Source organism: Erpetoichthys calabaricus, chromosome 7 (assembly GCF_900747795.2).
Source record: "Erpetoichthys calabaricus chromosome 7, fErpCal1.3, whole genome shotgun sequence".
NCBI classification, from domain to species: domain Eukaryota; kingdom Metazoa; phylum Chordata; class Cladistia; order Polypteriformes; family Polypteridae; genus Erpetoichthys; species Erpetoichthys calabaricus.
The window spans coordinates 17,116,706-17,131,413 of record NC_041400.2 but is presented as its reverse complement, the minus strand read 5'-3'; the positions used below and the strand labels follow the sequence as shown (position 1 = coordinate 17,131,413).

General features: G+C 38.1%; 1 protein-coding gene across 2 annotated transcripts in view; it reads left to right on the top strand.

The window, feature by feature from the left end:
- Positions 1–3,499: 3,499 nt before the first annotated feature.
- naf1 (nuclear assembly factor 1 homolog (S. cerevisiae)) overlaps positions 3,500–14,708 on the top strand; it is a 53,404-nt gene continuing 42,195 nt past the window's right edge. The window contains exons 1-3 of one of the 2 annotated variants that reach the window (XM_028792536.2): positions 3,500–3,570; positions 4,062–4,690; positions 12,062–12,218. In XM_028792536.2, the coding sequence (XP_028648369.1) occupies positions 4,080–4,690; positions 12,062–12,218 (768 nt within the window). In that variant the 5' untranslated portion in view covers positions 3,500–3,570; positions 4,062–4,079. Of the gene's footprint in view, positions 3,571–3,994; positions 4,691–12,061; positions 12,219–14,708 lie in introns of those variants that run through there. The other variant, XM_051929796.1, reaches the window with a different exon arrangement.

The following is a 14,708-nucleotide window of genomic DNA, read 5'->3' as shown; positions in this document are numbered from 1 at the left end:
TATATATATACACGCTGCATCCGGAACAGCCTTATTCCAAAATGGATTAAATTCATTTTTTTCCACAGAATTCTACACACAACACCCCATAATGACAATGTGAGAAAAGTTTACTTGAGGTTTTTGCAAATTTATTAAAAATAAAAAAATTGAGAAAGCACATGTACATAAGTATTCACAGCCTTTGCCATGAAGCTCAAAACTGAGCTCAGGTGCATCCTGTTTCCCCTGATCATCCTTGAGATGTTTCTGTAGCTTAATTGGAGTCCACTTGTGGTAAATTCAGTTGATTGGACATGATTTGGAAAGACACACACCTGTCTATATAAGGTCCCACAGTTGACAGTTCATGTCAGAGCACAAACCAAGCATGAAGTCAAAGGAATAGTCTGTAGACCTCCGAGACAGGATTGTCTCGAGGCACAAATCTGGGGAAGGTTACAGAAAAATTTCTGCTGCTTTGAAGGTCCCAATGAGCACAGTGGCCTCCATCATCCGTAAGTGGAAGAAGTTCGAAACCACCAGGACTCTTCCAAGAGCTGGCCGGCCATCTAAACTGAGCGATCGGGGGAGAAGGGCCTTAGTCAGGGAGGTGACCAAGAAACCGATGGTCACTCTGTCAGAGCTCCAGAGGTCCTCTGTGGAGAGAAGAGAACCTTCCAGAAGGACAACCATCTCTGCACCAATCCACCAATCAGGCCTGTATGGTAGAGTGGCCAGATGGAAGCCACTCCTTAGTGAAAGTCACATGGCAGTCCGCCTGGAGTTTGCCAAAAGGCACCTGAAGGACTCTCAGACCATGAGAAAGAAAATTCTCTGGTCTGATGAGACAAAGATTGAACTCTTTGGTGTGAATGCCAGGCATCATGTTTGGAGGAAACCAGGCACCGCTCATCACCAGGCCAATACCATCCCTACAGTGAAGCATAGTGGTGGCAGCATCATGCTGTGGGGATGTTTTTCAGCGGCAGGGACTTGAAGACTAGTCAGGATAAAAGGAAAGATGACTGCAGCAATGTACAGAGACATCCTGGATGAAAACCTGCTCCAGAGCGCTCTTGACCTCAGACTGGGGCAACGGTTCATCTTTCACCAGGACAACGACCCTAAGCACACAGCCAAGATATCAAAGGAGTGGCTTCATGACAACTCTGTGGATGTCCTTGAGTGGCCCAGCCAGAGCCCAGACTTGAATCCGATTGAACATCTCTGGAGAGATCTTAAAATGGCTGTGCACCGACGCTTCCCATCCAACCTCATGGAGCTTGAGAGGTGCTGCAAAGAGGAATGGGCGAAACTGGCCAAGGATAGGTGTGCCAAGCTTGTGGCATCATATTCAACAAGACTTGAGGCTGGAATTGCTGCCAAAGGTGCATCGACAAAGTATTGAGCAAAGGCTGTGAATACTTATGTACATGTGATTTCTCAGTTTTTTTATTTTAATAAATTTACAAAAACCTCAAGTAAACTTTTTTCACGTTGTCATTATGGGGTGTTGTGTGTAGAATTCTGAGGAAAAAAATGAATTTAATCCATTTTGGAATAAGGCTGTAACATAACAAAATGTGGAAAAAGTGATGCGCTGTGAATACTTTCTGGATGCACTGTATATAGAGTTCTCTAGCGCCTTCAACACCATCCAACCTCTGCTACTTAGGGACAAGCTGACAGAGATGGGAGTAGATTCATACCTGGTGGCATGGATCGTGGACTATCTTACAAACAGACCTCAGTATGTGCGTCTCGGGAACTGCAGGTCTGACATTGTGGTCAGCAACACAGGAGCGCCGCAGGTGACTGTACTTTCTCCAGTCCTTTTCAGCCTATATACATTGGACTTCCAATACAACTCGTAGTCCTGCCACGTGCAAAAGTTCGCTGACGACACTGCTATCGTGGGCTGCATCAGGAGTAGGCAGGAGGAGGAGTATAGGAACCTCATCAATGACTTTGTTAAATGGTGCGACTCAAACTACCTACACCTGAACACCAGCAAAACCAAGGAGCTGGTGGTGGATTTTAGGAGGCCCAGGCCCCTCCTGGACCCCGTGATCATCAGAGGTGACTGTGTGCAGAGGGTACAGACCTATAAATACCTAGGAGTGCAGCTGGATGATAAATTGGACTGGACTGCCAATACTGATTCTCTGTGCAAGAGAGGGCAGAGCCGGCTATACTTCCTTAGAAGACTGGCGTCCTTCAACATCTGCAATTTGATGCTGCAGATGTTCTATCAGACGGTTGTGGCGAGTGCCCTCTTCTACGCAGTGGTGTACTGGGGAGGCAGCATAAAGAAGAAGGACGCCTCACGCCTGGACAAACTGGTGAGGAAGGTAGGCTCTATTGTAGGCATGGAGCTGGACAGCTTGAAATCTGTAGTAGAGCGACAGGCGCTCAGCAGGCTCCTATCAGTTATGGAGAATCCACTGCATCCACTAAACAGTGTCATCTCCAGACAGAGGAGCAACTTCAGTGACAGACTGCTGTCACCGTCCTGCTCCACTGACAGACTGAGGAGATCGTTCCTCCCACAAACTATGTGACTCTTCAGTTCCACCTGGGGGGTAAACGTTTAACATTATTCAAAGTTATTGTATGTTTTTACTTACATTTTTATTACTCTTTAATACTGTTTTTTTGTATCAGTATGCTGCTGCTGGAGTATGTTAATTTCCTCTTGGGATTAATAAAGTATCTATATTTCTATCTATTTATCTATCTACGGTGTTATTTTTAATTTTTGATCCTTTATTAAGGATCTAGCCCTCAATGTACAGCCATGAGGAGGGTGAAAAAGTACATATTTCTATTACAATCTAGAGTATTTAGACTTTAAACATTAAAACTGAAGCACATATTTTAATATTTCAAATATCTGAAGCAATACTAGTATTTTATTGCGTGCTTCTCCTCATGAAGTAAATCATCACATTTCTTATGAACACCCCTGCATAACGCAGCTTACGCTAATTAAGATTTTTTACAATTTAATAACAGCGAGGTGACCTCGGGTCATTAAAATATCACCAATAAAATCAATTCTTCAGGAAGTACAACTAATTAGGCACTGAACTTTAAAAGCTGAAAGCCACCGTTGATTCCCGAGCTGAAGTTATATAGTGCTAAAAACTGGATTTTTCCCAGCGTTATTTTTTACAAAACGCCTTTGTCAATAACTATAAGAAATATTTTAAAACGTAATAACTGGATATGCATAAAATCAATATTTAAAATAGAAAACTGGACTTGTGAATTACCTTTTTCTCTTTATATTAAACGTTACAAAACTAAGAATGATATACCTTTCGAAGACAAAAAAGAAATCAGAAATAGAAGAAATAATTTAAAAAAATGAACATTATTTTTTAAAACTAGAGTTAACTGTATTCGGATTACGTAGATAGTAATGAATTGTAACACCATAATAGCGCTGTTGACTTAAAATCAAATGACAGCGCGGAGTGATGACGCAACAAATGCCCGCCTTTTACGTCACAATCTGCGACCCAGAAACGCGGCGAATAAACAGCGGCAACGTGCTCGTACTCGTGGGCTCGTCGGAATTTTTTAGTAAGTTCTAGTAATGTTTCCCACCTAATTTGCTGTTATTATTTAGAATTGAAGTATGCGTTGTATTATTTTAAGAGTATTCTGTTGTTATTACTTCGGAGTAGCGGATACATTTAGAATTTTAGGTTGATGTTAAAGTAATTATATTTTAGTGTAAATTACAGTAACGCATATGACGCACGATGAAGAATAATGTGGTGGTATTGTGTGTAGTCGATTTCAGACGATCCAGTAGTTATTTTATTAGATAAAGTTAGCGATTCACATAGTTTACAGAGCTTTGTTAATTATGCATAATCAAAGAATAAAAAAAAAAACTCATCGACAGCAATTTTGATTAGATTTTGCTTATTTCTAGACCTTTCTTCTCGAAGTGTAACATTTTATACCTTTGTGCTCTTCGGACATTTGTTAACTCTAATAATGCACAACGATTCAGCACAAGTTTAACGGCGGTTTTCATCCCTGACAGTCTATTGATTTTATTTCAGAATTCCACACGACCCAGTATGGAGCAGCAAGCCGATACATCAGGGATAAATTTTAAGACTGATAAAGGAGTGGAAACAGTTCTGATGGGTGAAAACAGTTGTGGACCACCATCTGGAGAAATGAACTTCTCTCAAACAAGTGATAGCGTCCTAATGCAAGGATGCCAGATAAAAGTACCTACACAAATGGGCACTGGTTTGGACGAAGAAGACACCAGGACTTGTGGAACTGGATCTGGCAGCGGGGTGGCCCAGCCTCCTAGCGAGAATGGAAATGTAAATGAAGAGTCCGATTCCTTACCTCATAGCCCTAGCATGAATGGAAATCTGGTTAAAGAATCTGATGACGTATCTCATTGTACTGAGCTCCACCAGTGTGCCATAGAAACTGAAAGTGAAAAGCTGGTAGATGAAGGATCTGAAGAGGAAGCTATGGATATGTGTGTGGCTGCTCAGCTAGAGACTCTTAACTTTTCCAGTGACCCTGAAGGCAATGATGTTTTAAACCAACAAGAACAGTTGCCAACAGTTAACAAAGATGTTCCTCAAGTGCATGTTGTTGTTGAAGCTGATGCAGGATTGACTGAAAGCAGTCAGGAAAGTAGCTCATCAGAGGATTCTTCTGATAGGTTTGCTATACTTTCTTGCTTCCTTATGGAATTATGTGAACATTATTTATAGGTTTGCACAGTACATGAGTAGTTTTAATTATTTAATTTGCTCTGTGTTACTTTTCATTTGTTGTTTAATTTGAAATCTTACTCTTGAAGGGTGCCTTTCACAATACTCTCTTTGCAAAGCCCTCTAAATAGTTCATCTAAAAAGATTTTTTTTTTATGTTACTTCCCTCATATTGTTTGTAGTGATGGTTGAGAAAAAAAAATGAATGTGCTGTTTTTTTTCAGAATGGAGAGAGAAAAATTTATGATATAATAGAAGCCCAAAGTGTCATACAACTGCAAATGATGTGATAAACATACATGGAAAAAGAAAAAAAAAGCTCTTGTCACTCATCTTGAATAACTCGCATATGTCATTTATCTAGTCATAAGCCCAAAACGTGCACATTGCATGCTTTTTTGCTAAAATGTCATTAAATAGTTACTATTGGAATTTTCAGCACACATCATACGACTTATTGTCATGTTGAATGGGGTGGCAGAGTGATTACTGCTTTCACCTTGCAGCTCATCCTCAATTATTCCATAATAGGCTAAGAAATCAATAAATATTAAAAATTGCTGTCCATTTATGTGTAAAATGCATTAAAGTCAGAATAGGTTTACAAGTATGTGAATTTTCCCTTGGGGATTAATAAAGTATCTATCTATCTATCTATCTATCTATCTATCTATCTATCTATCTATCTATCTATCTATCTATCTATCTAAGTATTAAGTCAGATTTGTAAATATTTTCTTTCATCCATCTATCCATCCATTTTCTAAACCCACTTAGCTGTAGCAGGATCACAGGGAAACTAGAGCCTGACCCAGCAAGCAATGGAAGCAGGCAGGAGCAACCCACATGCACGCACTAGCGCCAATTTAGCTTCGTCAATTTCTCTAACTGCCTTTTTAATTATTTGTAACCAGTAACGGCATACTGCACGATAACGTGCAGTGAATACACTTGACTTAAGCAGTCCTAGTTTTCAGACTCTTTTTCTCTGTACATTTACCATTCATTTGCTCAGACGTTGATGTGCTTGTTGCTTCCTGAGCAGCTCTTCTTTTCTCCACTCTAGCGGCCCGCTTCTTCTTTTCTTTCGTCGGCATCTTTTCGCATTAAAACTGATTAAGTCAGTGTCTGTGTTGCAATTACTTAGTACGTTTTCCTTAATTTTTCACTTCAGTTGGCACTTAAGTCTTCAGTCTGCCTTAAGAATGATTTAAGACCACGGTTTTCAAACTTTTTTGAACAAGTACCACTCCGCGAGGACCAGTAAACTGAAGTACCACTGTCAATGAATCTTTAATTTATGCCCTTGTTGTTTTGAAGAAAAAGCCACTAATCACTATAATGACTATAATTATGACGTTAAAGTGATATTAAACTAATTAAGGAAATGGGTGCCTGCGCTAATAAAAGCCAGCTTGGAGTCTTCCACACATTTACAGTAGTATGCTTATACTATATATATGCAACATATTGGCATTCTAGCAACATCGATTCGTGAAAAATAAAGGACCACACGAGTACCACTTGGCATGACTTGAAGTACCACCAGTGGTACGCATACCACAGTTTGAAAACCGTAGATTTAAAATATGAAGAGGTAGGGGAAGTGACGGCGAATGGCGCCAGGACACATGCACTGCATGGCCGCCCTGCTGGCCGCTGCAGAGAGTTGATTCTACAATAAAATAAAAAGAGGAATAACCTTGGTGGTCAATCATCACCCCAAAAGCAGATAGTAGACATCACATAGTATATGTGTACCAAATTTCAGGTAATAGTTCAAATGGTTTGCGAGCTACAGGTGATTTAAAATCCTGGACAGAGAAACGGATAGCCACGGTAGTGTATTATATAAGAAGATAGCCGTTCTGGTAAGGTTATTATGCTTTTTCCCCTCAAGAATCTCTTTGAGACAGGTAATACCCAGATGTCAATTATGTGTCACCTGATTTATTAGGAGTAATGTTGCCAGTTCTAACAGTTGGTAAAGATCCCAAAATGATTTCATTTTCTTTAGCAGTCTTTTTTTTATTAGGTTATTAAGTAATCTATAGTGCATTAACTTAAATCTGATGTCCCCTCCCTACCCATTCCAAAGAGCAGAAGAAAACTGATATGAAGTAACTACTAATAGATGTTAAGGCATGATAAGGTATACAAGAGGTTTAACATCAGCAACATTTACTTATATAGCACATTTCCATTCAAAAAGTGTAGCTCAAAGTGTTATACAAGAAGTAAAAGTAACCAAATCTGTATAAATAAAATCATAAGCCGTTTCCTTTTGGATATGTCTTTTTGTTTGTTCATTAAATCACTGAATATCATCTAAACTGATATTTCATGTGCCTTTGCCATCGGTGCAACTTGAAATATAACTTATAACCCTGTCTCTGGTATGACACATAACGGGAAGGCGGCAACCCAAAAACCTGCCCCTATGCAAGGAGTACAATTTCCCAACAGACAGCACACATACAAGTTTTGTAGTAGCAAAAATAGAAGACAATGTACAGAGTTTTCTTCCCAATTAATTTGGCATTGTACTCTCATACTTGTGCTGCAATCTTGTAAGACATCTTTTTGTCTCATCGTGGGACGTGTTTAGCCATGTCGAATTTCCAAAAATAAGTTTTTGCCTGGGACGCACGGTGGTGCAGTGGATGGCGCTGCTGCCTCGCAGTTAGGAGGCTTGGGTTTGCTTCCCGGGTCCTTCCTGCGTGGAGTATGCATGTTCTCCCCGTGTCTGTGTGGGTTTCTACCAACAGTCCAAAGACATGCAGGTTAGGTGCATTGGCGATTCTAAATTGTTCCTAGTGTGTGCTTGGATGTGTGTGTGTGTGCGTGCCCTGCAGTGAGGTGGTGCCATGCCCGGGGTTTGTTTCCTGCCTTGCGCCCTGTGTTGGCTGGGATTGGCTCCAGCAGACCCCCGTGACCCTGTAGTTAGGATAGCGGGTTGGATAATGGATGGATGGAAGTTTTTGCCTTCCGTTCATTTAGACTTGGATAATGCCAGGTACTTTTGCTAGTAAATTGATAAATACATCCTTACACATAATAAAAATAGGTAATATAATAGAAAAGGCCCTGGAAGGTTGCGGGCCTTACTCACAGGCTACGTTAATTAGCAAAATGGTTACACCTCTAATGGTTAGAAAGGTTAAAGTCAGATGGACAGTGAAGAGAGGAAAACAAAAACTCTGGATAGCATGATGCTGGAGAAAATAAACCATTAAATAAATACATGTGTTATATTCTGAAGTATTTTCTTAACAGATCTTCAAATTCACACTATAATATTCTAATTTTAAGCAAAAAACAGCATGATTTTTCTGCTGTAATATAGTAGGTCAGCTGGGATTTTTGCAGATGAGCACGATTATGCAACATTCTAACAGTGTAATATAAACTTTTTTGACAGATTGTTAATTAAACAGTGAAATATAATCATTTATTACTATAAATATTGATGTTTTGGATAGATATTAATCCCCAATCGTTTACTGATTAATATGTGAAAACATCACTCATTTAAGATCCTAGCATTCTTGTAAAACTTCATGCGCTATAAAGAGACAGGTGCCAGAGTGCAGTATGCTAAGTTAAGAGCTCTGACCTAGGTACATTTTGGATCATCTAAGTCTGGGATCTCAAACTCCAGTCCTGGAGGGCCACAGTGGCTGCAGGTTTTCATTCTAACCTTTTTCTTAATTAGTGACCTGTTTTTGCTGCTAATTAACTTTTTTTGAATTCATTTTAATTGATTTGTTTTTTAAGATTTGTTCCCCGGAATTTCTTTGTTGTTCCTCTGAATTGCTTCATTTCTTTCCTTAAATAGAAATGAAATGTGAAGTGAGTGAGCCAACAGAAGACCAACTCAGTCAGGGCCTCAAACTCCAACCAATTTCACTCCAACCAGTTGTTTAATTAGGCGCCAATTCTTGTTTTTAATTAAACCCGTTCTTTAATTCCATGGCTTGTTGCTGCTCTCGTTGTGCAACAGCAGACATTTTAAAAATTGTTGATGTTTTCTTAACTTTTCTAAGAGCACTGTTTAAAACGTTTTGGGGACCTGAGTAGATCAACATTCCTGAGACCTCCGCCCTTTTTATTTTCAGATATTGTATGATGGTCACAGTTTTCTGGTCATGTTTTGGTTAATTTTTGTATCACATTATTGTTTGGCTGCTAATTAAAGTAAAAGAAACAATTATTGGGTCTGAGTCTCCAGGAGCAAGTCAATTAAAATGTATTCAAAAGAAGTTAATTAGCAGCAAAAACAGGTCACTAATTAAGAAAAGGGTTAGAATGAAAACCTGCAGCCTCTGCCAGGACTGGAGTTTGAAATCCCTGATCTAAGTCAAGATAAGTGTACAAGTGTACTAAATTAAAATTATTACTAAATTGGAACTAAATTAGATTGTTTCACACAAACCAATAAGTACATCCAAGTTCTCTACATTCTTCTAATTGAAATATTTCACGCAGCCAACACTGCCTCAGATTATCTAGGAATCTGCTCTTTTGAAAAAACTAAAAACTTGATTACATCTTGCCTGAAGAAGGGGCCTGAGTTGCCTCGAAAGCTTGCATATTGTAATCTTTTTAGTTAGCCAATAAAAGGTGTCATTTTGCTTGGCTTTTCTCTACATTGAAAAAACTAATAAAGTTTACAGATACTATTGTTGTCTACGGTACTGCTTGGTAGATCTCTGCAGAATTAATTTAAAAAAAAAAAAAAAATTCTGTAGTTTCTTTGTGTTCCATGACTCTTGTTTTGTTTTTGTGTTTTTTTTTTCATTCTTTCCCGTTATGTTGTCTCTCATACCACTTTGTCACAGATTTGACGTCTTACAATTTTATTTTTTGTGTATGCCCCTTGTGCTCGCTTTAGTTTTCTGTGTGGCCTTTTTGTGTTTCCCAGATTGAGGTATTCAAAAGTTAATGTGTCAGTCACAGAAATGGTCAAGACAAGTTGTACCACTTTACTATTTAGAGTGTTTAAAATGTTAAAAAAAAACCTGCATATTTAACACGTTTATTTTACCATCACCCGATAAGTTCTAACATTCCATCCTGCATTTCAGTGTGAGTCGCTCCATCATCCGATTGTGCAGCTTGCTTGCTTTTTAAGAAAAACATATCACATTTTTAAGAGTGTGATATGGCAAAGTAATTAATATTGCAAAATGTGACTTTTTTGCTGCTGTCATGTGTCTAGATTAAAAAAAGTCAAAAGTGATTAATGTCTGAATTTATGTATGTCATGTATACTACTTTCTGACAATAAGTAGTGTTTTATAATTTAGTGTAAGGAATAATTTCAGAAGAGTAGTTTCACTTATTAATGATTTAATGGTTTATGTAATTAACAAACAATGAAGCTGGATGAAGGACATGTTAGGGATCAGACGGCTTCCTGGATAAAGCCAGATAGTGGATTGCTAACTGGCTCTTACATACTTTAATAATTTAGCCATTTTAATAATTTAGCCTTTGGGAGCAGAATGGCTAGACCTGTGGAAGAAGGCTGCAGGCAGTTGGATTGGATTTTTTTAACCTGGCCACTTTCCTTGTGTAATTTGAATGCTCTCCTTATGTCGGCATGGATATTGTCCGGTATTGTGGTTTCCTCCTAAAGGCCAAAAAAACGTGTGTTAATTTAATCAGTTCCTTTAGAATTATGTTAATGTAAATCTATGTGGAAAGATTTCGGGCCGGAATTGATTTCTGCTTTGCAACCCGTGCTATGTGGATAGATTTTGGCTTCCCTTGTAATAGCAAAATAACATTAGGAATTATATCTGGAGAAATCAAATGATATTTGCCAGCAACCATCATAGAGCATGAAACTTGGGTACAGCAGCTTACATAAATATGAAATGCTTCTTTAATGCCACTGAAAGCATTTGTGAATGCTTGTCCTTACGCTTTTGTCACCCAATATTCTTAACACAATCTGAATATGAATTTGTCTCTTGGCGTTTATTTCTCATTGCCTCACTGATTTTTGGCATTGACTTACAGTTGAAATGTTTGTTCACTTCTCTTTAAGAATTCAGAAGGGTGCACTGAATAATAATTTCCTGGAGCTTTGTACTAGAAAACAACAACAATACTGAATCTGCTGTGTTTGTTGTCTTCCTTTTGTGATTGTTCTGTTTTTATTGTTTTTTGACTGTTATATAGGTCTCTGATCTTTCTTTGTAATAACATTTTTAAAAGTATTTACTATGTACTGGTGTGTTTTATGAGTTTATTTTTTACCCTCAAAGGAAAGAGCAAGAAGAAAGACTAAAGATTACCCAACTTTGAGTAGATCATATTTTATCCTTTTTACTGTTAATTCAGTCATCCGTCAGTCATTCTCCAAACCGCTATATCCTAACACAGGGTCACGGGGGTCTGCTGGAGCCAATCCCAGCCAACACAAGGCGCAAGGCAGGAACAAATCTCTGGGCAGGGTGCTAGCCCACCGCAGAGCACACAAACACTAAGCACACACTTAGGGACAATTTAGGACCGCCAATGCACCTAACCTGCATGTCTTTGGACACTGGGAGGAAACCAAAGCACCCGGAGGAAACCCACGCAGACACGGGGAGAACATGCAAACTCCACACAGGGAGGACCTGGGAAGCAAACCCAGGTGTCCTTACTGCGAGGCATCAGCGCTACCACTGTGCCACCGTGCTGCCCCTCTGTTAATTCAGCCACATCTGAAATATGACATTCATGATAGCAACACTTTTGTGTGTAAATGAAGATTTGGAAGAAAGTGAAAATTTGTTAATTTAATTGTTGGTCATTATTATACTGGGTTTACTTGGGTTTTGGTTATTTTAGACTTTTTTTTTTTACAGTTTGGTATATTTACTGTATGTTAGGACTGGGTTCATCCACTTTTAGCCCAGTTTATTTACCACCAAGTGACTTGGTGTGTAACTGGCTTGCTCTACCCATATTCACACAGATACCTCTGAAGAACACAATCTGTAGACACAGTCCATATTTATGTTGATTGGTTTACTTGCAATTGTCAGGTTCAGCGTTGTGTATTTTTGTGACTGGTGATAGACTAGTATTTCATTCATGGATGCTACTGCCTTGTGCCCTGTTCTTGACAAAATAAGGATTAGTTCTTTGAAAACAGGGGAATTAATAGGTATCAGAAATGGTGAGATGTTACTTTAATACCCAATTTATTCTTTAAAAAGGGGAGTTAACTATATCAAGAGTTCATTGTCAGTGAGATTCATCAGTTCATACTTGTGATGTTAATTTGCACTCTTGCTAATTGAACAATGCTGTGTTTACAGTGATTCAGACTCTTCATCTTCCTCTTCCTCCTCAACTTCATCTTCATCCACTTCCTCATCTCTCCACCTTTCTGACATTGAAGATGAAGACCCTGTGTCAATTGGGAAAGACAGAACCCCCCAACCAGTGAAAACAAAAGATGAAATCATATTAGAGGTAGGAGAAAAATTGATTTCAGTTTGTGTGGTGCAGGCACCTTCTGAAACATTGTTTAAATCAACTGTTTATTTTACTTTTAAATTTGAATGTAAGAACGCTCAGTTCTTACAGTTTACAAACTCATTGCTGTTTAAGTGATGCTAAAGGAACATTCATAAGAATGAATGTCATCATTCACAGGGAAGGTCATCAAGCATTAAAGGGCGCTTAACTGAGATCTGTCATATTAACTTACTTCCTTAATCTTTGTTAAACAAGCGACGAAAATCAAGAAGCCTCGGCTTTTGACATGTACTTGTTGTCCTTGTCTCTTTCAGTTTATGGTCGTAGTCATACACAATTTGTTAAGTGTTGATATCTCTTTATTGTGTGAGAAGAAAACCAGAGTACATAGAAAAAATATCTGTGCATAAGGATAGACTGTCCAAACTCCACACAGGTAGTTCCTAGGCTCAGGACTATTTAACACTTGGGCTGTATAGTTATTTTTGTTCAGTCTCTTCAGAAATGTACTCTGGTAGCTCTTCAGTTTTTGGCCTGTTTCAAGGAATAAAGCTTATTCTGTAAATTTTGTGTTTGTATTTCATGGTTCATTGAAGTTCAGTTTAGCTTGTTTCCACTCATGCTCTGTTCCTTTTTTGGGGACTCAAAATGTCTGTAAAATGTACATACTATCTTTTTTTTAAGAGCTTTAAATAGCTTTGCTGTCATAATACACTGTTGTGATCAATATTGTACACATCCACCCAGCCAATATTTTCCTAGAATTTCATGTAGCTTCAAAGATCAAGTCTATAAAATATAGAGAGCATAAGCAGCTGGTGTGCAATTTTCAGTAATAAATACCTTGTAGAGTCAAACTGTGTATATTTATCACAGTTATTTTAAATTGTTTCTCTCTTATTAAAATGTCAAAAAAGGAAATTGAGGAAGTAAATAATCTATATGGTAATTGTGTTAAAAAGCAGATTTCTATTAAAGTCTACTATGTAGCAGTTTTATGAAAATTGATCTTATGATATGCCATTTCTCTTAGGACTAATTGTGTCTGGGCCAATCTAAGACAAAGTTAAAAAAAAAATAGTTTTGTTAAATCCCTTGCTTTAACCCTAAGATTTCGTTTAGTTTTTAACCTGTTTAGGTACTTGCTGTGGCCAATTCCTGGTCACTGGGGCAGGAGCCTAGCCAGGTGTTACAAGGTGTAAGTCAGGTACCAAGACTGGGCAGGGCATGCTAACATGAAGTAAGAGTAACATACATGCATTTTTATTTTAATTGTTCAAATTATACAAATTTAATTTCATTCATTATGGTATTACTTCAATGGATCGAGATCTCGCCATGACAGCAGAAGGCAGTCACCATCTGTCAAAGGGCTGCCAGTCCATCACAGGGCTAACTCATTAATACTAAGGAAGTTTACTGTTGAGTTGCTTTGGTAGGAAGCATTAGTACATGGAGAAAACATATGCAGACATGGGGACTAATGAAGTAAGTCCATATAGGCTATGCTTTGATTGTACTTCTGAAGCTGTAAGGCATTAGCCATTTTTAAGTAAAATGAAAACCTAAAATAACATGTATAGGGTGCAACACTAACTTTTAAAAGTTGTTACCAAGCTTGGCAACCAGGAATCAACTTTTGGGTGTTTAAAACTGAAAATATGTGGTTTCCATTTTTCACATTCTATATTTGGAGTAATTTAGATGGTATACATTAACATATGTTAGCTTGATACGAACAGTGACATTACTTCCCTTTCTTGCCGTTCTGGCTAAATGGAAAAGATCCTTTAGCGATAAAAGAATAATAACTATTTTCAGCAGTCTTTACACTGTCTAATGAGTATTTGTACTGCTGTGTTATTGTTGATCTTTTACTCGTTCAAAGACTAGTGAGGGGTGGCTTGCACATTTAAAAAGATAAGTTTCACAGAAGAGATGAGCTCATTTAAGTTCATCAAGCTAACTTGCCCCAAAGATGTACTTTATTTTTTCTTCAGTTGACCTCCACTTTTATTGTAGCAGTGTTCTCTGTCAATAATTGCTGCTATGACTTGCAGTCTCCTTTGGGATCAATAAAGTTTCTTTTTGAGAGAAGCTAGTTCCCATTCATTTATATTGCGCTTTGCTTCAGTGTAAGTATGAACATAGCCTTTGAATGTTTTTGTTTTGTTGTGTCCCCTTAAAAAATACATCTAGAATATTCTTATCTTCTATAAAATGTTGTCTCCCTTGTATGAATGATTGCCCTCGTTGTTCCCTTTTCCTAATGCTGTACCTTAGTGTAATGAGTAGTTTGATTGATATTACACTACATCACATTTAAACCTCTGGTAAACCTTGAAATTGCTCTTCTTATTTAATAAAATGTGTTTAAAATTGCCCAAATCCACTTAATCTTCTGGAAATCTGGAAATTGCATTTACTTGCCATCCTAATGCCATCTCTGCCCTTGCTGTTTTTGCTATGACAGGTCTTTTAATA